General features: G+C 50.1%; 1 protein-coding gene across 1 annotated transcript in view; it reads left to right on the forward strand.

Annotated features, from left to right (window-relative positions):
* Positions 1-6,084: 6,084 nt before the first annotated feature.
* EVA1C (eva-1 homolog C) overlaps positions 6,085-23,116 on the forward strand; it is a 637,492-nt gene continuing 620,460 nt past the window's right edge. The window contains exon 1 of the mRNA XM_069636343.1: positions 6,085-7,283. Within this exon, the coding sequence (XP_069492444.1) occupies positions 7,160-7,283 (124 nt within the window). The 5' untranslated portion in view covers positions 6,085-7,159. The remainder of the gene's footprint in view (positions 7,284-23,116) is intronic.

The following is a 23,116-nucleotide window of genomic DNA, read 5'->3' on the forward strand; positions in this document are numbered from 1 at the left end:
TGAAGAGTTGCAAGGCTACTGCGTTCTCAAGGATCTTACATAGGAAGGGAAGATGGGCGAAGGGGTGGTAGTTGCTGAGGTCGCTGGGTCCAGTGTTGGGTTTCTTGAGAAGTGTAAGGATTTGCCCAATCTTGCGGTGCATTGAGTGGCGAGCTATTGATGCTTGTCAGATAAGTGAGGAGTACTTCAGTCAGAAGGGTTGGGAGTTCAGAGGCAGGGAGGATGTTGGGCACATACGATGTGGACTTGAGGGATGCTAGGCTGGCAGCGAGGTCTTCCATAATGAGCGTCTTCAATGGTGTCCAGGTAGTTGTGGTTTTGCGAGATGGGTTGTGTAGTGTGTGGTCGTTTGTGCTGTTGGTGTTTAGGTGTCTGCGGATTATTCTGATGTTGATGATGCAGAAAGAGTTGATAGCGTGCGTTTTTCAATGGAGTGTGTGATGGGCGGGTTGGACAGAGGGTTTATGTCATGCTTGATGGCTAGGAATAGGGCTCTGCTTTAATTGTTGGGCTTGGCTATGGTGTTTTGTAGTAGTTGTCCTTGGCAGTGGTGATCAGTCATCTGTGTATACCACTGAGTTCCTTGAGCAAGATAAGGTTGGTGTCATGCGTGAGAGACGTGGTGGTTAAAAGTTCTGGGAAGTCTTTGATGAAACAGGTGTTGGGCTTGGGTGGTCTTTAGATGAGGTGGAAAATGATGGTGTGCGTTGGGGACAGTGGGAAGTGCCAGGAAATGTTTTTAAAAAAGGGCAGATTATGGCGATGCCCAGGTGGGTGCATAGGCACAATGCTTTGTGAATGATGGCGAGGCCTTCGCCAATCTTCTTTGGATGGGTTTGTTGTAGAATTCTGTAGCTGTTGAGATGAGGACATCTAGGATGTGGTTGGAGGTGGATGCCATCCAATTCTCATTAATGAAGATGGAGTCCAAGCCGTATGTGGAGATGAGGGCAAGGGTTTCTGCTGCGTGGTTGATTGCTGGGAAGACATTTGCGAGCATCCCTTTTCATGTAGTATTGGATGATAGAGAGCTGATGGGGTCTATGGTGATGTGGGTGAGGTTGCTGCGATGCGGTTTCCATGATGTTGCTGGTGAGCGGTGTGGTCGCCGATGAGTGGTGATGGTAGGGATGGGAGGTTGGGAGAGAAGCTGATGGGGTCTATGGTGATGTGTGTGAGGTTGCTGCAATGCGGTTTCCATGATATTGCTGGTGGGCGGTGTGGTCGGCGATGAGTGGTGATGGTGGGTATGGGGGTTGGGAGAGAAGCTGATGGGGTCTATGGTGATGTGGGTGAGGTTGCTGCGATGCGGTTTCCATGATGTTGCTGGTGAGCGGTGTGGTCGCCGATGAGTGGTGATGGTGGGGATGGGAGGTTGGGAGAGAAGCTGATGGGGTCTATGGTGATGTGTGTGAGGTTGCTGCAATGCGGTTTCCATGATGTTGCTGGTGGCCGGTTTGGTCGGCGATGAGTGGTAATGGTGGGGATGGGAGGTTGGGAGAGAAGCTGATGGGGTCTATGGTGATGTGGGTGAGGTTGCTGCAATGCGGTTTCCATGATGTTGCTGGTGGGCGGTGTGGTCGGCGATGAGTGGTGATGGTGGGGATGGGCTGTTGGGAGAGAAGCTGATGGGGTCTATGGTGATGTGGGTGAGGTTGCTGCAATGCAGTTTCCATGATGTTGCTGGTGGGCGGTGTGGTCGGCGATGAGTGGTGATGGTGGGGATGGGCTGTTGGGAGAGAAGCTGATGGGGTCTATGGTGATGTGGGTGAGGTTGCTGCAATGCAGTTTCCATGATGTTGCTGGTGGGCGGTGTGGTCGGCGATGAGTGGTGATGGTGGGGATGGGCTGTTGGGGTCTATGGTGATGTGGGTGAGGTTGCTGCAATGCAGTTTCCATGATGTTGCTGGTGGGCGGTGTGGTCGGCGATGAGTGGTGATGGTGGGGATGGGCTGTTGGGAGAGAAGCTGATGGAGTCTATGGTGATGTGGGTGAGGTTACTGCAATGCGGTTTCCATAATGTTGCTGGTGGGCGGTGTGGTCGGCGATGAGTGGTGATGGTGGGTATGGGAGGTTGGGAGAGAAGCTGATGGGGTCTATGGTGATGTGGGTGAGGTTGCTGCAATGCGGTTTCCATGATGTTGCTGGTGGGCGGTGTGGTCAGCGATGAGTGGTGATGGTGGGGATGGGCTGTTGGGAGAGAAGCTGATGGGGTCTATGGTGATGTGGGTGAGGTTGCTGCAATGCAGTTTCCATGATGTTGCTGGTGGGCGGTGTGGTCGGCGATGAATGGTGATGGTGGGGATGGGCTGTTGGGAGAGAAGCTGATGGGGTCTATGGTGATGTGGGTGAGGTTGCTGCAATGCAGTTTCCATGATGTTGCTGGTGGGCGGTGTGGTCGGCGATGAGTGGTGATGGTGGGGATGGGCTGTTGGGAGAGAAGCTGATGGGGTCTATGGTGATGAGGGTGAGGTTGCTGCAATGCGGTTTCCATGATATTGCTGGTGGGCGGTTTGTTCGGCGATGAGTGGTAATGGTGGGGATGGGAGGTTGGGAGAGAAGCTGATGGGGTCTATGGTGATGTGGGTGAGGTTGCTGCAATGCGGTTTCCATGATATTGCTGGTGGGCGGTGTGGTCGGCGATGAGTGGTGATGGTGGGTATGGGAGGTTGGGAGAGAAGCTGATGGGGTCTATGGTGATGTGGGTGAGGTTGCTGCAATGCAGTTTCCATGATGTTGCTGGTGGGCGGTGTGGTCGGCGATGAGTGGTGATGGTGGGGATGGACTGTTGGGAGAGAAGCTGATGGGGTCTATGGTGATGTGGGTGAGGTTGCTGCAATGCGGTTTCCATGATGTTGCTGGTGGGCGGTGTGGTCGGCGATGAGTGGTAATGGTGGGGATGGGAGGTTGGGAGAGAAGCTGATGGGGTCTATGGTGATGTGGGTGAGGTTGCTGCAATGCGGTTTCCATGATATTGCTGGTGGGCGGTGTGGTCGGCGATGAGTGGTGATGGTGGGGATGGGCTGTTGGGAGAGAAGCTGATGGGGTCTATGGTGATGTGGGTGAGGTTGCTGCAGTGCAGTTTCCATGATGTTGCTGGTGGGCGGTGTGGTCGGCGATGAGTGGTGATGGTGGGGATGGGCTGTTGGGAGAGAAGCTGATGGGGTCTATGGTGATGTGGGTGAGGTTGCTGCAATGCAGTTTCCATGATGTTGCTGGTGGGCGGTGTGGTCGGCGATGAGTGGTGATGGTGGGGATGGGAGGTTGGGAGAGAAGCTGATGGGGTCTATGGTGATGTGGGTGAGGTTGCTGCAATGCAGTTTCCATGATGTTGCTGGTGGGCGGTGTGGTCGGCGATGAGTGGTGATGGTGGGGATGGGCTGTTGGGAGAGAAGCTGATGGGGTCTATGGTGATGTGGGTGAGGTTGCTGCAATGCAGTTTCCATGATGTTGCTGGTGGGCGGTGTGGTCGGCGATGAGTGGTGATGGTGGGTATGGGAGGTTGGGAGAGAAGCTGATGGGGTCTATGGTGATGTGGGTGAGGTTGCTGCAATGCGGTTTCCATGATGTTGCTGGTGGGCGGTGTGGTCGGCGATGAGTGGTGATGGTGGGGATGGGCTGTTGGGAGAGAAGCTGATGGGGTCTATGGTGATGTGGGTGAGGTTGCTGCAATGCAGTTTCCATGATGTTGCTGGTGGGCGGTGTGGTCGGCGATGAGTGGTGATGGTGGGGATGGGCTGTTGGGAGAGAAGCTGATGGGGTCTATGGTGATGTGGGTGAGGTTGCTGCAATGCAGTTTCCATGATGTTGCTGGTGGGCGGTGTGGTCGGCGATGAGTGGTGATGGTGGGGATGGGCTGTTGGGAGAGAAGCTGATGGGGTCTATGGTGATGTGGGTGAGGTTGCTGCAATGCAGTTTCCATGATGTTGCTGGTGAGGAAATGAAAAACTCTGGAGGTATTTTAGGCCTTTTCCCATACATAATTTAGGTGGGTGTAGTCATTCTAAAGCTGAAGTGGAGGCAGGGCCAGCAGAAGAGGTGTTGCGGTTTGTGGGGCCATTTCAGCATGACGATTGCAGGGAGGAGGGGGCCTGCTTAGAGCTTGAAACATTCTTAGGCACACGTGGGTCGCATAAAGTACAATGGAGACAAAGAAGTACAGCCAGGGCCTTAACAGCTGCCTATTGTGAAGAGAGGCAAGCCAGAAGGGAGCAGAAACACTAATCGTCCAAAGAGAAGCAATGACTCCTTTGTCAGCGAGGTGCTAATGTTGAGGATCCGGAGTAAAAAGATACAGCAGGAAGCCCAAGCAGGGTACGCCCTGAAGGACTCTGGCAAATGCAGCTTGTAGAACGCGCTCTGCAACGCAGCACGTTTAAAGTCCCAAATGACAGGTGCACGTTGCCATGTCGTACGTAGCTGACAGCCCACTTGGTTGCATTTGCTGGGGGCCCCATTGAGGCTTGCAACCACTTTCACCCGAAAAAGTTGAAAGGCCCTGACATCATCCCTGAGTGGGAATATTACTCTGGTGCGCTGGAGGACAAGTCTACTGAGTGTCTTTGAACAGCTTGGTTAAAATTGAATTTAGTATTGAGAGCATATGAGAAAACCTATTTTCGAGTGGCTCATATTCGAAGAGCCAGGCTGGACATAGATAGCCCAGCAAGTTAAGCGCTCATCTCATACACCCGGTTGCTGCCTGAATGGCGACAGAGACAGCTACAGCCCTTCATCATTCAGAGATAAATAAACTAAGAACCATTAAATGGAGCATTAATAACACCTATCACTCTTAGAGCAGTAGCCGAGGCGGCTTTGGGGGCGGGGGGCGTTAGGCGAGGGCTAATACGGCACCAGCGGGAGGCTGGGGGCACATTGGGAACCATGGGGACACAGGGGGGGCGGGGGTCATGCGTTCATCGCTCTGTTGCTTCATGGCGCTCAATAAGTACCACAGTCCATAGTAATAATATTATTCCAAGTGTGGGTGTTCTTTAAGGGTGTCTATCTCCTGTGAGAGTGGGGTAATAGACTTCTTAGGTGGGATAGTCATCTTGGGTACTGGTGTGAACATGTGCCTCGCTGCTGTACTATTGTAGGGGAGGGGAATGGAGGGCAGGGGATGGGCTCAGCTAGAGCATCAATGCTACCTGGAGATGCTAGGCACAGGCAGGGGGCAGGAGGGTGCAGGCGTCCGTCCCCAGCAGATCCCACGGTTTTGAGAGCGGACCCCCCCCCATGGGACAGCCTAACCACTAGCCCACTAGCCCACTAGCCCAGCAGAGCAGGGCGCCCGGCCATCAGCGCAGAGCCGCACGCGGACAGGTGTCATCCCCAGGCATGTCAGGGGAACGCTGGGCTTTGGGTTCTTAACTACTCTCTAGTCTAGGCCAATTCCGGCTGGCCAGAGACGGTCGGCTCTAGCTCACCTGACGGGCCAAGAAACCTGAGTACCGTACTAAAAACGTACAACATTATCTATAAGATTCAACTAGACTATAAGATGGGGCGGGGCTCCGCTACGGAGACAATACATTGGAGAAACACCGGTTAGCTGCGAAAATGGTGACGCCGGGAATGAACAGCCCATCTGAGCGAGCACCAGTCCCAGTTCTCTCCCAATGTCCGAGACTTGCCTCGAAGGGGCACTTTTCGGACACTCACAGGAGACAGTTTAGGTTCACGCTTGAGATGTCGTCCTCCGGGTGGGACACTTTGGGGGGTTCACGCCGTGAGGTTTCAGAGAGACTAAGTTGGGAGGTGTATCGGAGGATGTGAGGACCCCGAGAGCGCAATAAGGGAAGTGGACGGCTCGAGGCTCTGGAGAGGATTGTTTGGGAGGTGTCAGGTTTCCAGGGACTCTCCAGAGATGATCTACGTGGGGGTGTAAAGTTGTGAGACAAATAGACTTCGCATAGAATAATTCTAAGTTTCACACTGAGGGGTGGGGTCCACATGGGGTACTCTGGGAGGTGTGCATCGAGTGCGAGGCTCAGTCTTTGGGACCGTTTTTAGGGTGGGCTATCATAATTCGTGGGACACTGGCTCACGCACCGGGGGATGCTCTGGACCCGTGGGGCGTCGGAAGCTCATGTGGAAGTTGGTTCGGGAGGGCTTGTGTGGTCCTCTCTTGAGTGCCCGCGTGTGGGAGCCTCCTGTCAAGGCCGTCCAGCGCTCCGAGGAGGAGGGAGGCGGCCCCGAGGAAGGAAGGCGGGATCTGCCCTCCTGACAGCCCAAGCCCTCTGACAGAGCTGTGTCGGCAGGGTGGCTGCAGGTAGAGCCCGGCAACCCCATGCCCCCATCCCAGCCTCTCACACCCCTGCCAGTGTCCACCCCCGGAGTTGCCCGAACTGCCACCCCGGCCCTGCCCCCTCCCTTGGCCCCATCCCACCCAGCTTGGCCGCGGGAAGCTGTGGCGCAGTAGCCTGAGCCTGGAGTGGCACCGGGCACTGACAGCTGGTAGCCCAGGTGAGCAGCAGCTACCGCCTCGGAGACCCCTGACGGGAGCCGCGGACCCCCGAACTGCTCGCGGACCCTGGAGTGGCAGGGTCTGCTCAGCTGCCTGCGCCATCCTTTGAGAGATGCTCGGGCGCTGATAACTGCATGCCCCCAGTGCTGCCCGCTGAGAGCAGCTTTCTCCATGAGTTGCCTGTGGCTGCCGAGAGCTGTCTGCTGCTGAGCGCTTCTGCAAATGTGTACCGTCTGCCGCTTGAGTGCAGTCTCCTGTTGTTGCCTGTGCCTCGCTGTACATCAACGCTACCTGCTTGAGACTAGTGCCGGTTACTGCTGCTTGACACCCCCTGCTGCTAGTTAACTGGCCTGTTGCTGAGGGCTGCTCATTGCTACCCAGTGCTCCCTGCTGCGCGGATACTGCTGCTTGCTGCCGTGCTGCCCTTTCCTCCTCAGAGCTTCTTGGCTAATACCTGCTTCCGAGCGCTGTCTGCTGCTGTTGCGTGCTGCCCACCCGCTGATTGCTGTCTGCTGTAGCACAGCGCTGCCTGCTGCTGGGAGCGGCGGCCACCTGCTGCGCACACCGCCTGCTGTGTGTAGCGCGCTTTCTACCCCTGCTGCCGGCTGGAGCCTGCCACGCTGCTTGCCCTGCGCCTGGCCGCGGGCAGAACTGGCACCATGTGAGTTCCGGGCCCAGAGCCGCACTATGGTGGAGCTGGGCGGCTGTCACAGGAGACAGATCCACGAGTCCCTCCTGCCCCCTGCCCTGCTCTGTGGGCTCCTGGTCCTGCTCTGCACCCGGGACTGCTCCGCGCTGTCAGACTTCTCAGGTAAGTCCTCTACGGTGACACCCACCTTTGCCGTGTTTAATGAGATAATAAGCAGAGCTCTCTTTAATTAACTGTCTTTTAGCGTGACATTGTTAAAAAAAAGTGGGACGCCACGTGTGTAGCCGCAAGTCCCTAAAATGTAGTCATGAAAACATGAGCTTTTTCAGGTAAACACAATGACATTACACGCCTGCATGTTGAAAACTGCATGCTCCCTGAACCCAATTAATGGGGCAACATTAACGTTCACCATCCGCAACAACATGCTGGGAATAAAAGGAGCACGCCTTTAATTCTCCGCCATGTACACCCCACTTTCCCTGATCACCCTCTCATAACTGGTTTTTGCTCAAGGGAAGTAGCACATTGGGGCAAATCCCCTTTGCGCCCAAGCAAAGCATCTGTCCCATATGAACACACAGCCATGGAAAAGGCCAAGGGCCATTAGAGTTGCCTGAACCCCGTTTGCCAAAGTATCTGTGAGGAGCTCTGAGTCAGACAGCGTCGTGTCTTACTTGGGGAAACAGTGTGAGCGCCCCACTGCTGAGAACGAGCAACGGCAAAGAGCAGCTTCGGCAGGACGGTGCCCACTCTGAGCTCCTAGAATCCAGCCTTTGCCCCCTGTGCCCACCCATAGGAGAAACATGCATTTGCATATCCCCGCCCACGCGGCACGCGGACAGTTCAGCCCCGGAGAGCCAGAAGCAACCCCACGCATGTAGTGCTGAATACATGGGTGGCACCGGGCAGGTGTGGCTGAGGCGAGGCCCTCTCTAGGCTCAGAAAGCAAGGGGTGCATGTCTGGATTACTCTCACGGATTCAGTCTGAACCCCCAGGCCTTGTATCATTTAACAAGCAACGTGAGAGTCCTAGGCTTTTAATGAGAATGAACACATCCAAATATCCGGCTCTGTGGACGGTGGACGCAAGAGACTTTTCAACGACATTTTAGCTGGACTTGCACTCCCAGAGGATAACTCTCATATTGTATGGCTTACAGCGAAGCTAGCCCAAAAGCAGTGGAGCTTTAAAGTGGGAGGAGGCCAGCCTCGGGCTTGGCAGTTTGTACCAGTAGGGGAGTACAGTTGGCGAGGGAGGGAGGGATTTATCCATTCATATGTTCACGTTTCTGTGAAGCGAAGCAGTGACTGCCTGGAAGTGTTTGCTGCCCCCTCCATGCTGATTCAGTATGTTGATCTATTTATATCGTCTTTTATAGCGCTTGCATGTCTTTCTGCAACTTCAGAGCTCTGTGTGCACGCTTTGGTCAGCTAGGCCCCGGCTGTATAACCTACAAGAAGGCTGAAGAAATCACCTTCTACTGGAAATGCAAGCCACATTTACCCTCCCCCCCCTCCCCGAGCAAGAGCCTCTGTGTGCTGTGGGCATTTGCTCAATGATGATGATAATAATAATACTACCTCATACCTGGTGAGTCTCACATGAGGGTGAAGGCAGGTGTTTTTCTGGGGTACGGAGCGTGAGTGCAGTGAAGTAAACATCGATGACTGTTGTGTCTTAACTATGCACACAGTAATAGAAGACGCGGAGACCGGTGTCCTGCTTCTAACTCCTTTATTCACTATCTCTTGACTGACTTGTACCTCCCTTCTTCCCACCCCTTCCCTTCTCCTCTGGCTTCCCCTTTCCAATTTCAGTCACTCCCTCTTAAAGGGGTTGCACACTTTTGCTCTGTAACACCCGCCGCCCCACTGTTCCTTATCTGAGACATTTGTTGCCTACATTCACTGAGGTGGGGGGCTCCGTAGGGTCCACTGCGGGTGGCCGGGTGATTCACGGTTCTCTCCTTCCGATATTCTTGGTAGAGGATCCTCAGTCCTTTCTGTTCAGGGTTCTTCTTCTTTCGTCATGTGGGGATCCTCATCAGAGTCCTCTTGCAACAGCTTGCATTTCGGGTCATCTCCCCATCTTCTCCCATGGCCGTGACCATTGGTCCATTGAAATCAGTGACCAGAAGTGGCTCAGAGCCATATCTCAAGTCTGTCTTTCGTTGTTGCTTCTGCCTGACAAGTACAACGCCGCCAAATGGGAGTTGATGTTCTTGCGCCTTTCTTTTCCGAACTGTCCACTTTTCTCCTTTTCTCGGCTTCTTGTTTCCTGGCCTCTGCATCTTCTGCTGGGGTGAAGTCTTTGAGCTGTGGTAGCTGAGTTCTCAGCTTGTACTTTATCATAAGCTCTGTGGGTGTCCATCCAGTTGTTTCGTGCAGCGTGTTCCTATAACTCCTCAGCATTTGCGAGATGGCTTGGTGCATTGCCATTAAGTCTGCTGCTGATTTCTGGCATGTCCTTTTGATGGTGGCCATAAACCGCTCTAACATGCTGCTCTACCATGCCGTTCGCTTGTGGCCATAGGGGTGTAATTCGTTGGTGGTGAAAGGCAAGGTGTGCTGCAAACTACTGGAAGTCCTGGCCCTGGAATGGCAGGCCGTTGTCTACTTTTACCGTGTTGGGGACTCCCAACTCACTAAACAGTTCATCGATTATTCCCACCACTTGGTGAAACGCCATGGACTGGACAGGCTTTACCATGGCCACTAGTAAATAGCCTCCTTTTTCTAGAGGTCCATAGAAGTCCATCGCTACCCTATGCCGGGGTCCTTCCGGTAGGGGTACTGTTTGTAGTGGGCATGGGGGGCTGTTCACTGCTGTTATTTGGCATGGTGTACAGTGCCTTAGCGTATCTTCTACTATTGTGTCCGTATATGGGAACCACACCTGGTTTCCCCGTATCTTTTTTGTGTTGGCGACCCCTCTGTGGCCTTTGTGTGCGATGATTACTATGTCTTTCCTTATGCTCTTGGAGGCCACTAGGCGATTTCCTGGCAGTAGTGTCCCTTGGTCCGTTGTGGCAAGTTCCTTGTGGATCTTTGCCATTCTATGCAGTCCCTCCTGTTCACCTCCCCGGTCGCAAAGTGTTCCGTCGTCAGGTGTCGCCACCTGTTCGATTTAGTCAGCTGGATTGCCGCTTGTATGCTGGGGTCTGTCTTGCTTCTATCAGCAAAATGGTTACTTGTGATGTGGGGGGTAGAGCATTGAGGGATAAATAGGCAAAGTATGCCTCTGCTTCGTGTTCCATGATGTTCTCTGCTGGCTCTCTGGGGTGCCGTGATAAATAGTCAGCCGGATTGGCCTCGCCCCCGGGTTTCTGAACAATGGTATGATTGTACTCTTATAACCTGATGCACCACTGTTCAATGCGCGGTGGCATCTTGGTCTTGGGATTCCCGAACAGGGAGAGGAGTGCCTGATGATCTGTAGTGAGGATGAATGTCTGTCCAATGATGAAGTGGTGGAATTTCTCGCACGCCCTAGACTACCGCCAGGCTTTCGCGTTCCGCCTGGGAGAAAACTTGTTTGATGTTGGAGAGTGCCCTGCTGGTGTATGCAACCACTTTTGTGCTAGTTTTGTCGTTAGGGTATATCTGGGTGAGTATAGCCCCTAGTCTTATGGGGCTGGCATCAACAGTGATCTTGGTGTCCCAGTTGAGGTTGAAGTAGGCCAGCTGGCGGTTGTTGGCTAGTTCCTGCTTGATGGTACAGAAAGCCCTTTGACAGTGTTCGTCCCATTCGAAAGGAGAGGTCCTTCTTAAGGAGTTGCCGGAGTTGGTTGGTGAGTGTTGCATAGTATGGCAGGTAGCAGGTGCAGTATACTGCCATTCCTACAAAGGAACGCAGCTCTGTTACATAGTTCGGGGCCTCTAGACTCACAATGGCGCTGATCTTGTCGGGGTCGACCCTGATCCCTTGGTCGGAGAATATGTGGCCGAAGAAGCATAGGCTGTGTTTATTGATGGTGCATTTTGGTCTGTTGAGGTTGAGGCTGGCTTTGTGCAGGGTGTCACACACCTGCTTTAAGGCGTCATCGTGCTGATCCTGGGTGATGCCAAACACTAAAATGTCATTGCTATAGTTGAAGGCATTCATGACGGATGCAATCAATCTGCGTATTATTTCCTTTAATATCTCAGCCGCAGGTGATATCCCAAAATTGAGCCGCTTGTAGCGGAACAATCCTTCATGTGTTGTGAATGTGGTCATGGGTATTGAGACCGGGTCAATGACCAGCTTGTGATAACCTTGTTTCAGGTCTAACTTGCAGAACCGGGTGGCTTGGATGAGTCTTACCAGCATATCTTCAATGTTTGGTCCTGGGTGTCTCTCCCTCTGGATTGTAGTGTTGGGAATCTGCATGTCCACACAGAGACGTAGGTGGCGTTGGATTTGGGTACCATTACTAGCGGCAACACCCACTGGCTGGGCCGTCAACTCTCTCAAAGATACAATGTTCGAGGAGGATGCACAATTTGTGTGTTACTTGGGCTTGTAAGTGAAACCCAATTCTCAGAGGGTGTGGTGGTACTGGTCTCACTGTTGGATCAATGTGGAGTTGGATGACAGTGGCTTTCAACATTCCCACTCCCTTGAACAGTTCCAGCAACATGACTTTCAACTCTGCAATGTCCAACCCCCGTTGTGAGAGTGTATACAGGGCCTGGGAGTTGTGTGGGAGGCCTTGCACTATCTAGGTTTGGTCATACTGGATGTTGATGACTGCCAAGGCGGTGGCCGTCTTGTAGCTGAGAAGACATATCCCTGTCCAGGGCTGTGTATGATGTGGATCATGGTGGGAATGCGTCGTCCTCTGTGTACCAGGTCACAGCAGAATTGACCTATGGATTGAAGAGGAAGTGTTGCTCCCTACTGGAAGATGCCAGCCTGGTATGGCTGTAGTGGATAGGCGCCTGCAATGGAGTGATATGTTCTCTCGTTCATGATGTTCACAGTGGCTCCTGTATCAACAAGGAATGGGGTGTGTAGTCCCCCCATTTGTACGTTCACTTTTGGTGCTGCACTATCATCTGAGGTATCATATATCAGCCGGGCATATTCTCTGCTATATCTGTCCTATTCATAGTAGGGCTCTGTTGCTGGTGGTTCTGCATCTGCTGGGGGGTTTTCATATGGGTCGCCCATGGTGTATTCTTGTATGAATCTTTGGTCTTCTACTTGATTTGGTTTTGTGTGGAAGAGGTATTCTGATGTCTCAGCGTGTCTACCAAGTGGGGCGACATTAACATTTTCGACAGCCCTTATGAACTCTGGATGGGTGGATTATGCCGCTATGTTTCTGTTCGGGTTGGTTCTCCCGCTATCCCTTTCTGGGTATGGGCGCAGGTTCGGTGTTCTCGGCGGGTCATATCTTCTGTTAGGGTTTGGCTGTGGAGGTGGCCTGTATGCAGGTAGCAGTGGTGCTGTCTCCTGGCACATGATTAATAAATGATTCTCCTGGCCGCACCTCATGCACATTTCCCCAATGGCTGGGCACTGGCCCTTGTGGGGAAATTCAAAGTCACACCTATAACATTCTCTGTCTGGTGGGGCCCGACGGTTGGCGAGGTGTTGCGCTGGGGTAGCTGGTCTGCCCCTGTGGCTGGTGGCAATGGCAGCCACTGTGTCTGTTTTCTTCAGAGTTTCCATGTTGGCTGCTTGTATGTCAGCTCTTTCATACACCCTCTCAAAGTCTGCTATCTCCTGTTGCGGGAGTGGTTTCTTTAGTAGATGTTTTCTAAACTGCAAGGATATGCATCCTTCTATTACTCTCAGCCTGATGGTTTCCTCATCATTGAAGTTTGCAAAGTCACAGTATGTTATTTTTTGCTGGAGTCAGAGTATGAATTGGCCAATCGTCTCGTGGGGCACTTGCGTGCACTGGTTGAAAGTGTATCTTTCGTTGCCTCTGTTGGGAAGGACTACTAACTTTCCATTAATCGCAGCTGTGAGAAGTTGATATGTCAATTTCTCCTGGGGCGGGATGGTTTTATGATCCCTTTCATCTCCTTCCCTACGAGATTTTTCTATTTTGTTGGGTGCATCTTGGTTACTTACCGCCGCCCTCATGAAGTCTTCAAATTCTTCCATCCATTTCTGCTATCTCTGGCCCCTGGTCTTCTTGGGGTTCTACTGTGAATGGGTTGGGGTGTCGTAGAAAGGTCACTAGGTTTGTAGGGTTGACCCCTGCAGTGACTTGTGCACCTGCATCTACTGGCGCACCTTGCAACATTTCTTAGGCGGGTGAGTCTTTTGTGCGTGGTGACTGGTGTGGCCGGTTTCCACTCTGCGTGGCCTTAGTCTCTTTAGTTTAGTTATAGCCATTGAGAGTGGGCTGCCTTGTTTCGTTGATCCACACGTGGGGCTGGGTGTGCTTCTCCTTCCACGAGTGTGTAGCACCCTGTCTTTGTTGGTGCGGGCAGACTGTGTTGTCTGAAGGGTTTGTCCTTGCTGCTGCCATGACTTTTCTGCTTTCTTTTGCTGTCCCCTATCCCTTGTCTTGTGAGGCTGGGGTGCATGTGTTGCAGTGTGCTCCCATGTGTTTTAGTGGATTTGGGTGCTCTTTTACCCAGGCAGCCTTTCCGTATTGTTATTAGCAGGGTTTCTGTATTGTCATTATGTTCCCGAGTGTTCGTAGTGGTTGCTCTCACTTGATTATGTGGTGTTTGTTTCGTTTCCTTCCTTTCTGATCCTCGTTTTCTAGTGGGATCATATAGTAAGACCATGTGGCATATGTGATACACGGCCTGATATTGGCGGGGCGTATCCCTTCATCCTCCACGTCTGTCCACCTTCCCGACACCTTCTCATTGGGCCGCTGCTACCTCATGCTCCCCTTTCCTCCTTAACGAATGCGCGTTGCAGTGTCCTCATGCTCCTCTCTGCGTCCTGCAGGCAGTCTTCCTCACTGATGCCATCCGTTGCAACACGATGCACCTCCTTCCATGGACCAAGGTCAGCACGCTCACAGCTGACCTTCTTTGTGAAAGGGCTTCCAAACGGTCTCCGGCTGTCCTCTCGCAGTGCGATACTCATCGCAGATGTACTTCCAAGCTGTCTCTGGCTGTCTTCTCGCAGCGCGATCTTCCTCCGTCGGCAGCGCCTGCCGCAGCTTACTTGCTGGCTGCCTCTTCAGCTTCCCCCGTCCTCAAGCGGTCCTCCTTACCGCTAATTTCACCTCACACTGTGGATTGGGCACAGTGGGTCGTGGTACCTCGTCGCCAGTTGTTGTGTCTTAACTGCGTACACAGAAATAGAAGACGCGGACACCAGTGTTGTGCGTCTAACTCCTTTATTCACTATCCCTTGACTGACTTTTCTCTCCCTTATTCCCTTCGCTTCCCCTCTCCCCCGGCTTCCCCTTTCCCATATCAGTCACCTCCTCTTGAAGGGGCTGCACTCTTTTGCTCTGTAACAGTGACCTTTTTTGGGGGGGGATGTTGGTTTTCTGGAAGGATGTTCTCATTAAGTCTTTTGGAGGCCTTGGCTTTGATGGGAGGTAAACATGATTTCAAGCTGGTTGTCACGCTATAAATGAGGGTAAGTTGAGAGGTGTGGCATTGCAGGTGTAAAGGGCCATGCAAGGGTTTTGTGTGTGTCTGTGTGGTGCCATCATTCCTATAGTCAGAGTGTTTGCATACCCCGTGGTGAGTGAGGATTAGTCTTGGGAAGGACATTACGACTAATTTGATTCTCTCTAGGCAGAACAGAACTGGCCCAATAAATAAAATAGCACATTATACGTGCACTGTGAGTACACTAGCGCAGTTTGGCAGTATTGCTGTGGATTCTGACTGCTCTGAGCGGCACTGTGTTGAGTCTTTTGTTGTTCGGCAGTAGGAGCAAGTGATTTACCATCCTCTGGTCTTGCTCGGCTGGACATACCTGCTGCCCGAGGAAATTCAAAAAACCTTTGGCATGCGAAGTGTGTGCAGAGTAAGTGCACTACCGCAGTTTTGCAGTTCGGCGGCATGGCATTGAGTGACTCATAGCCGGATAAAGTTCTTAACTGAATAGCATCTTGATCAGTGAGTACATTTTATTGTAACATGCAACTGTTGGTGCCGTTCTGGACATAGTGACTGATGGCGGGGCGCTCTAAGTATGCACTGCATAGGCTTCTCGCAGGAGGCGTTAGTATCAGAGTTGCTTGTCGATTTGGGAGACCCTATAAACGCTGATAGGGACACTTGTCTGAAGTCTGTTCCCTCTTTTTCAAGGCCTTTTGGTAATTATGAGGGTGCTAAATCCTCTTCGGCTTCGTTGTTGATGATCCGCATAGATGGTCATAAAATTACAGACGTCTTTCCCCGGTCAGGGACAAGTACCGGAGTCCGTTCGTTTAAACCAACTTGTGCCCTTGTAATGACAGATTATTTGCATATCAGTGATCAGAGCCTGGTTGAATTAGCAGATAATCTACGAGTTGCAGCACAAGTCAAGGAAGTAGTTTACCCGAGAGAAGGGTTTGATAAATTGATGATTATTCTAGTTTCTTCTATCCAAAGCAAACAGTGTCCTGGCATTCCCATGACTATGACCGAATGATTGCCATCTAATTGGGTTGAATCATCTGGCTCAGTGATGATATGTGAGAGTGCGCCCCTGCATCACACGCTTAGGGAGGTGGATGAAAGGATCAGATTTACCTCATCAACAATCTCTGCATTAAGTACAGTTCTAAGCTCATTTATGGAATTATATGATAATATTAGAGACGAAGTACTGGCTCACACGTTTATGCTCAGCGAGATAAGCATTAAAGTGGAACTCTGATAAATGCTTCATCTCACACTGTTAATTTAGCACCGAAAAGTCTGATGCCAATCATACTCAATTTACGCCCTGAAGGATTGAATCCTAGTCATTTGGTTTCCTGCATTAACCAAAGCGAGCCACTTTCATTTCATCAACATGGAACGGTTCTCAGGGCGGTTCAAACCGGGTCTGACTCACAAGAATGTCAGAATAGCTCAGTGATGAGCATTCAGGAGGCTGAGGATCTGGCCCTTAGGAGTCCCAATGTGAACACTGGCCCCGAATAATACCCAAGGCAGTGGGGCACCCTTGCGGGTATTGACACAGGGTAAGGGTAAACAATGTGGAAAAAAACAAGAAAAGAAGACCAAAAACCTTAGGAGTAATAAAACTGAAGGCAAGTCGTCACATACATTTCTGAGGAATTTGACTATCCTTGAATCGCTGAATCGACAACATACCGGTCGACGGCGAATTCTAAGACATGGCAAGCTACTCAGTTCAGGATCATATTGAGTTGTCTAGTGAGGAAGAGGTAGTTGAATTAGAGACTTTGCCTGGAACCCTTGATGTTGACAACTCCTCATCTCCTAGTGACTCTCAATCCGTGAGCACCTCATTACAGACTGACTTGATATTATTATCTGATATGGACCCTTCTTCAAAGGCTGCGCCAAATGGCAAATCTGTTAGTTTTAGTGATTCTTGTTATCAAGAAATGAGTGGTGCTCTAACGCCTGTGGGGTTGGGCAGGAGTTTGCGTCCTTTGGAGGATAAGTCTTTTCGGTCTACAACCTTATTGGAGAGACTAGTCAGACAACAATATCACCCTCTTGTTAATAATTCTAGTATACTCAAAGGGTTTCATCACGAGATGGGCAGTATCCCGGCAGTAATTGCGCTGGGATACCACCACGCAGATAGTGTTACTGCTACTTGGTCCGGCGCATTTTACGTCGAATCACGAGTAGCGGTAGATGGTCAATCCCCATTCTCCGTTGGGTTCATTGGACCCAATGGAGTTTTTCGGCACTATTAACTCCCCTCCAATATGCGCCAGAAACGAGCGGAAAGTGGAGATATCTACCTCCGGCAAAAAGCTGGACGTAAAACTCCAACTTTCCGCCCAACTCGAGATTGGGGCGAAAGCGCACAACATGAAATCCCCCCAAAAATACTTTTTTTGTTTGTTTTGTTTTCTTAGATTGGAGGAAATGAGCAGGGGTGGCTCACATGGTTGGACTGGACCATAACACTGTCTCAGGCACCAATGAAAAAGCGGCCCACAGTTGTAAATTGATCTTCATTCCTTTATTCACAGACTGTTTGAATAGTACCCAAAGGGGTGTTTTTTGTTAAAATGTAAGCGAATTGTGATATTTAAAGAATATTTATTCAGCAACAATGGTCAAAACTACTAGCTGCATAGTGAAGTAACTCATCAAACTGGCCCACATTGGGCAAAAAAGTGGCACATTTTGACTGGCCTACACTAGCATTTTTCATTTTTGGTACAGGCATTGCCCTATTGCCCTATAGGCCAGTCCGAGCCTGGCGGCTCACCCATAATAGGCGAGGGGGCATCCGCCCATTATGGAGGAGCCGAGGAGCCAGCCCAGTAAAACAATGAGCACTCCCTCAGCTGCTTTTTCCAGCTAAGGGTGTGCTCCTGGGCTGGCTGAACTGTCAAAGGGAAACACAGTTTCCCTTTCGACAGTTCAGTTCCTCAGCCGCACATGCTCACTGAGCCATGCAAGGCTGGGGGTGTTTTGCCCCGCCAGCCATGAATAGCTCATTGGAAATGCTGGCTGGGGCACTGCATGTCTGTATGTTTGAGGGGGAACTCCTGCACCTCATCGCACATACGGACAGAGTAACCTGGAGCGGGGCATTTCAGCACCCACAAGCAGGCCCCTACAGAAGGTATGTTTGTGTTTATTTTTTATTTAAATAAAATATGTGTATGGATGTGTGTATGCTTGTGTTATGAGTGAGTGTATGGTGATGGGTGCTTGTATGAATGATACAGTGATTGCTGTGTGAATGTGTGTGTGTGTGTCTATGTGTGCGTTTGTTTTGGTCCGTTGAGCTGATTTTGGTGAGGGGGCATAGGGGGGAAGGAGGGTTGTACAACAAAAGCATTTAAAAAATGCCTTTGTTGCACAATCCCCTACCCACCTGCCAAAATCAGCTCTCCTTTACTGGATATCTATCATAGATGTCCTCTCAAAAATACCTTGCTTTCCTCCTTGGCCCCCAGCGCCAATTGCAAACTGTTTGGTTTTTTAACCATTTTTTTTAAAGTATGATCTAAAATGCAACATTTTAAGCCAGTATTTAAAAATCATTCACAGGGGAAACCTCCCGAACCCTGCCTTGATTGGTTCCGGCTCCAAACATTCACAGGGGAAACCTCCCGAACCCTGCCTTGATTGGTTCCGGCTCCAAACATTCACAGGGGAAACCTCCCGAACCCTGCCTTGATTGGTTCCGGCTCCAAACATTCACGGGGGAAACCTCCCGAACCCTGCCTTGATTGGTTCCGGCTCCCTCGCTGTGCTCGGTCGCTAAGGCATTTTTGTGGGAAATATTTATGCTCCACCACCTAAAAAAATTACCAGTTCCCACTGGCCCTTGGACTGTGTTGGGAACAGGGTGGGGGGACCCCAGGGACTGTGTTGGGAGCAGGATGGGCAGGAGCACTGGGAACAGGGTGGGGAGAGCCCATGGTCTTTGATGGGGTGGGGAGAGCCCAGGGACTGGGTAGGAGTGGGAAGATGTAGTGCAGCGACTGTGATGGGAGCAGGTGGGGGAGCCCAGGGACTATACTGGGAGTAGGGTGTGGTGATGGCTGCAATAGTTCACAGCCATTTGTACATACTGTCCATTTGGCATTTTTGGGGGGGCCCGGCCTGGCCAAATTTTGCTCAGGAGGGCCCAGGCCAAAAAAGTTTGAAGACCACTGGTCTTTATTGTTGTAAAGGGAGGCCTGCAGTTCTGATAGACAGATCTCTGTTACGCAGAAAGGTCTGGCTCGGGGACCAAGGACCCCTCCTGTGAAGCAAGTTCAGAGTGCCAGTTTTTCTCCACATGTGGATTTTTCAATCAATAACTTACAAGTGAGAAGTCTCCATGGGGAGGAGTTGACCTTGTGTCTGAATAGAGCAAACATTCTTGCAGTCTTTGCCGAAAATACCTAACCGTAGGCTAATATCAACCAAAGATATTGATAGAGCTGAGCTCTCTGACCCAATTAGGATGGATCAGGTCATCTTACACATAGACTCGAGGATCATCTGTGGTATTATTTTAAAGGGCGCTCCTTTCATGCGACAACTGGGATTTGAAATAGCTGAACATAGGAACTGTCCCCGCAGGCCCAGACTCTTCCTTTTCTTCTGGGAAATAGTAAGTTTGTAGTATCTGTTAATTTAGATAGCAATTGTAATGGTAGCAGAGAGGTCATTAGAATTAAAGGCGTAGGCTCTCGAGTTCTTTAACAAGCTGATTGGTCCTGGTTAGCGAATGCACTTAAAGGGGTAGATAAACCAAATTTGGAGCTGATCGGCTTGTTATGGTCACAAGGTATAATAATGCTTCAAGAGACTTGGCTTATTGACTGCCTGGTCCTTGATGGTTTCTTAATTTTTGTTCAGGCGGCGCGGGGGAGTAAGTGTGGTCGTCCCTCTGGTGGTCTGTTGACAGCTATTAAGTCTCCCCAAGACTAAGTGCAATTACATTTGATACATTCCTACTTGGATCCCTAGGGGTTGAAGTTAAGTAGGTTAATGAGACATTATTTAAATGTTTTCTTTTGGTAGATTTTTATTGGCATACAGGGCTAGGACCACTGGACTCCTTGTTGGGAGACCTGGACAAGTATATATGTGACTGGCAATATGCCAACGAAGAGGGGTTAATATTGCTTGCAGGTGACTTGAATTCTACCTGTTTATTTAATGATGGTAATGAGGGGTGGAATATGGTATTACAACCATTGATTAGTAGTGATAAAGTAGTTCATGGGAGAAAATGGGTCTCTTGCCTGTCATCCTTGGGCCTTCTGATTTTAAATGGTGCTATACCAGGGTATATTCCCAGCCAGTCTACATGGCATAGGGGAACTAGCCAATCAACAATGGATTATGTATTTTCTGACTGCCTTTTGTATGAGCAGTAGTCTCCTAAAGGTGATAAGTACACCTTGGAGTGATCACTGTACGTTGTTTTCAATTTCTGAAATCGATTGGGGGGTAAAACAGAATATGGAGCCTCAGTCGGACTCCAAGTTAGTTCTGGGAAGAATTGCGTCTCGTGCAATGAAAGGTTGAGAACTATTCTCAGTAAGTCCACTATGGTTGGAAACTGGAGACTTTCCACATATATAATTATAGCGAGTATCTGGATTGGTGAGAATGATCAAGTCCATTCCAAATTCCACCCTCATATGTTTGATAAAGAGGTGGAATTGGTAAAAAGAAACATGCAAGTCCAAATCAAAGTGATCAATAATCGATCTATTTTCCAGGCGCAAAAGAATAGCTTGAAGAAAATAATCAAGAAGAAATAGGCAAATTATCTTATACAGCCTCGCGCTTGTATGTTATGCTTCATATATTCAAAAGAAGGAATACGTCTTACTTCTGGGAAATTATTAATTCACAGGTTTCTAGTTAGACGAGTGAGCAAAGGAATTCAGTCACTGAACCTGATTGGGTTTCTCATTTTGAGAACTGTACCAGAGCGTCTCCAAGACAGTTTCCATCATGGGGGATCGGCCAAGGATTTGCCTGGTACAGTGGGAATTATTGATTGAACAGGAGACGGTTTAGGATGTTATACGTGGAATTAGTAATTCTAGGCATCTGGGCCACATTGGCTTTCGAACAGGCTTTTTAAGGCAGATCTGCTCAGTTGGTCTACTATTCTTGCCATACTTTGAAAACATTTTATTCTAGTCGAAAGCTTCCCGAGTCATGGCAAAGTTTGTGTGCTATACCCATTTTTAAGACGATCATGAAGACCGATCCCAAAAACTATCAACCTATCACCATCTTGGATGTTGATAGTAAGGTCTTTGCGTCCCTTTTTTATCCCATCTTGAGTCCTGGGCCCAGGCGGTCGATAGGTTAAACAAGCTACAGACCGGCTTTAGGAAAGGACATAGTACTAACCTTAATGGCTTTGTGGTCAGGTATTTTCAAGACTTAACTGGGACCAAGAAGGTGCCCAATATTTATACGGCATCAATTAACCTCTCTGCAGCGTTTGACAAGGTTAAACAAAACCATTTGTGATCCAAATTGGCTAATTGGGGAATCCCGGATGGCTTGTTAAGACTTACTATAGGTCTGCATGAATCCTCAGTAATTCAAGTTAGGCTGAATCATGAGGGGGAGCTTTCTCGTAAGATTGATACAGATCTGGCTTGAGGCAGGGATGCATTTTGACTCCCTGTCTCTTCAATCTCTACGTTTCTGATGTGGGAGAATACATGAGTTCATCTGCCTTTGTCTCCACTAAGCTGGCATCCTGCAGTATTCCTTGATTGGTTTATGCGGACTACTTCTTGTTGTTTGATCAGACACCAATAGGTCTCCAACGCCTCTTCAATTGCTTCGAAGCTTTTGCGAAAGATAATGCATTAAATGCAAACCAGGCAAAAAGTAAGATTATTAATTTTGCAGCGACTAGGGAGAAGTGGCTATTTAAATGGCATTTCGACAATGCAGCCTTGTTGCATGTTGATAATATAATTTATTTGGGCTTCACAATTTGTGGTAGGCCACAGAAAAGAGTAATCTGTAGTCTTTTGAAACAAAAAGCTTTTACTTTGGCAAATCAAATGGTGAATATTAATTTGAAATATGGCAGGTTTTCCTTGAGGCCAGTATTGCGGTTTTATAAGGGCAAGGTGATCCTGAAACTGGTTTATGGACCGAAACTCCTTTGCCCTTGGGTTTTAGACTACCTGGACAAATTGGGGTCCTTAATATGGTGAAAGGTTTTAAGAGTTCCAAATGCAATTCCGCCGGCTGCTATTCACTTTGAACTGGGTTTACAATCATTACAAGTAAGAGTGAAATTTAATTTTTATCGAAGCATATGTTTTCTGGTGGGAAAATCTTTGTACCAAGAGCTGAACGTTAGGGGGACGTTGTGGCGCGGAGCATGGAGTCAACGCTCCTTACGCCGCTCTGCCCTGAAACCGTGGACAAAGGTCTCCAGAACGCAGTCCTCCCGGCCTTGAAATTGCAGCAAGAGCCAATGGAAGGCAAGTAGCAGGTTTGTGTGCTAGAAGCATTCAAAGCCGTGGTGCGGAACAGGAGGTATCCTGAAGTTTCCGGCAGCGTGGAATGAGTGGGGAAGAACCGAAGATGGCGGCTGCCAACTAAGAGGTGGAGGAGGGGTGGCGAGGCAGCACAAGCCGGCGGCACTGGGGGTGAAGAGAGAAGAAGACGCAGGCGGAAAGGCACTCCATACAACGCAAGGAGCTGTGTGGTCGCAGCCCCAGTGCACCCTGCAGCAAACTGGCACAGCTGCCTGATGAGGTGGACAGAGTGAGCGTGACCATGCTCCCAGCACCCGGCAGCACAGAATCCCACCAGTGGTGCGCCGAAAATGGTAAGGAGGTGTGGCACAACAAAGAGGATGTAGGGTGGGCACTACTTCTATATAGAATAGTTGTTACTTTAGGTAACAGTGCTGAGTAACTTCATGGCAACCATCAGAGATCCATGTACACTACACCAGTGAAAATATACTGATAAAAAGAATTGTCTCTTGAAACCTTGACTAGACCTGAGGCCGCCAATGGATGTAGTAAAACACTACTGCGTATTTCAGAATCATATTCAATTATTTCATAGTCATTCACTCAGAAACACCAATAATGATGCCTGATTGATGTAGAATAAAGTAATTCAATTTTATTTTTGTTCATTCTCCATATTAGTATTGCAGAGACCTTAGACGCTGAAGCATTTCGGTCCGTGGACTTTCCTCAGGGCGAGCTCTTGACGCTCACATTCACGGCCTCCTTTTTTCTCTCGTCATCTAGAGCTGGAGGTGCTCCTCGCTAAGTTGGGCAACGAGGAGCAGAAGAAGATGAATGATTCTGTGCTGGCTGGCTGCTCCGATTCTTGCATTGCAGAGTTTGCCCTGGATTTTCTGAGTCTGTGTCTCTCTTGTCACCATGCCTGTCCCACAGCCCGTGTTTCGGAGC

The sequence above is a fragment of the Ambystoma mexicanum genome, chromosome 7p (assembly GCF_040938575.1).
Source record: "Ambystoma mexicanum isolate Mex_15411 chromosome 7p, UKY_AmexF1_1, whole genome shotgun sequence".
NCBI lineage: Eukaryota > Metazoa > Chordata > Amphibia > Caudata > Ambystomatidae > Ambystoma > Ambystoma mexicanum.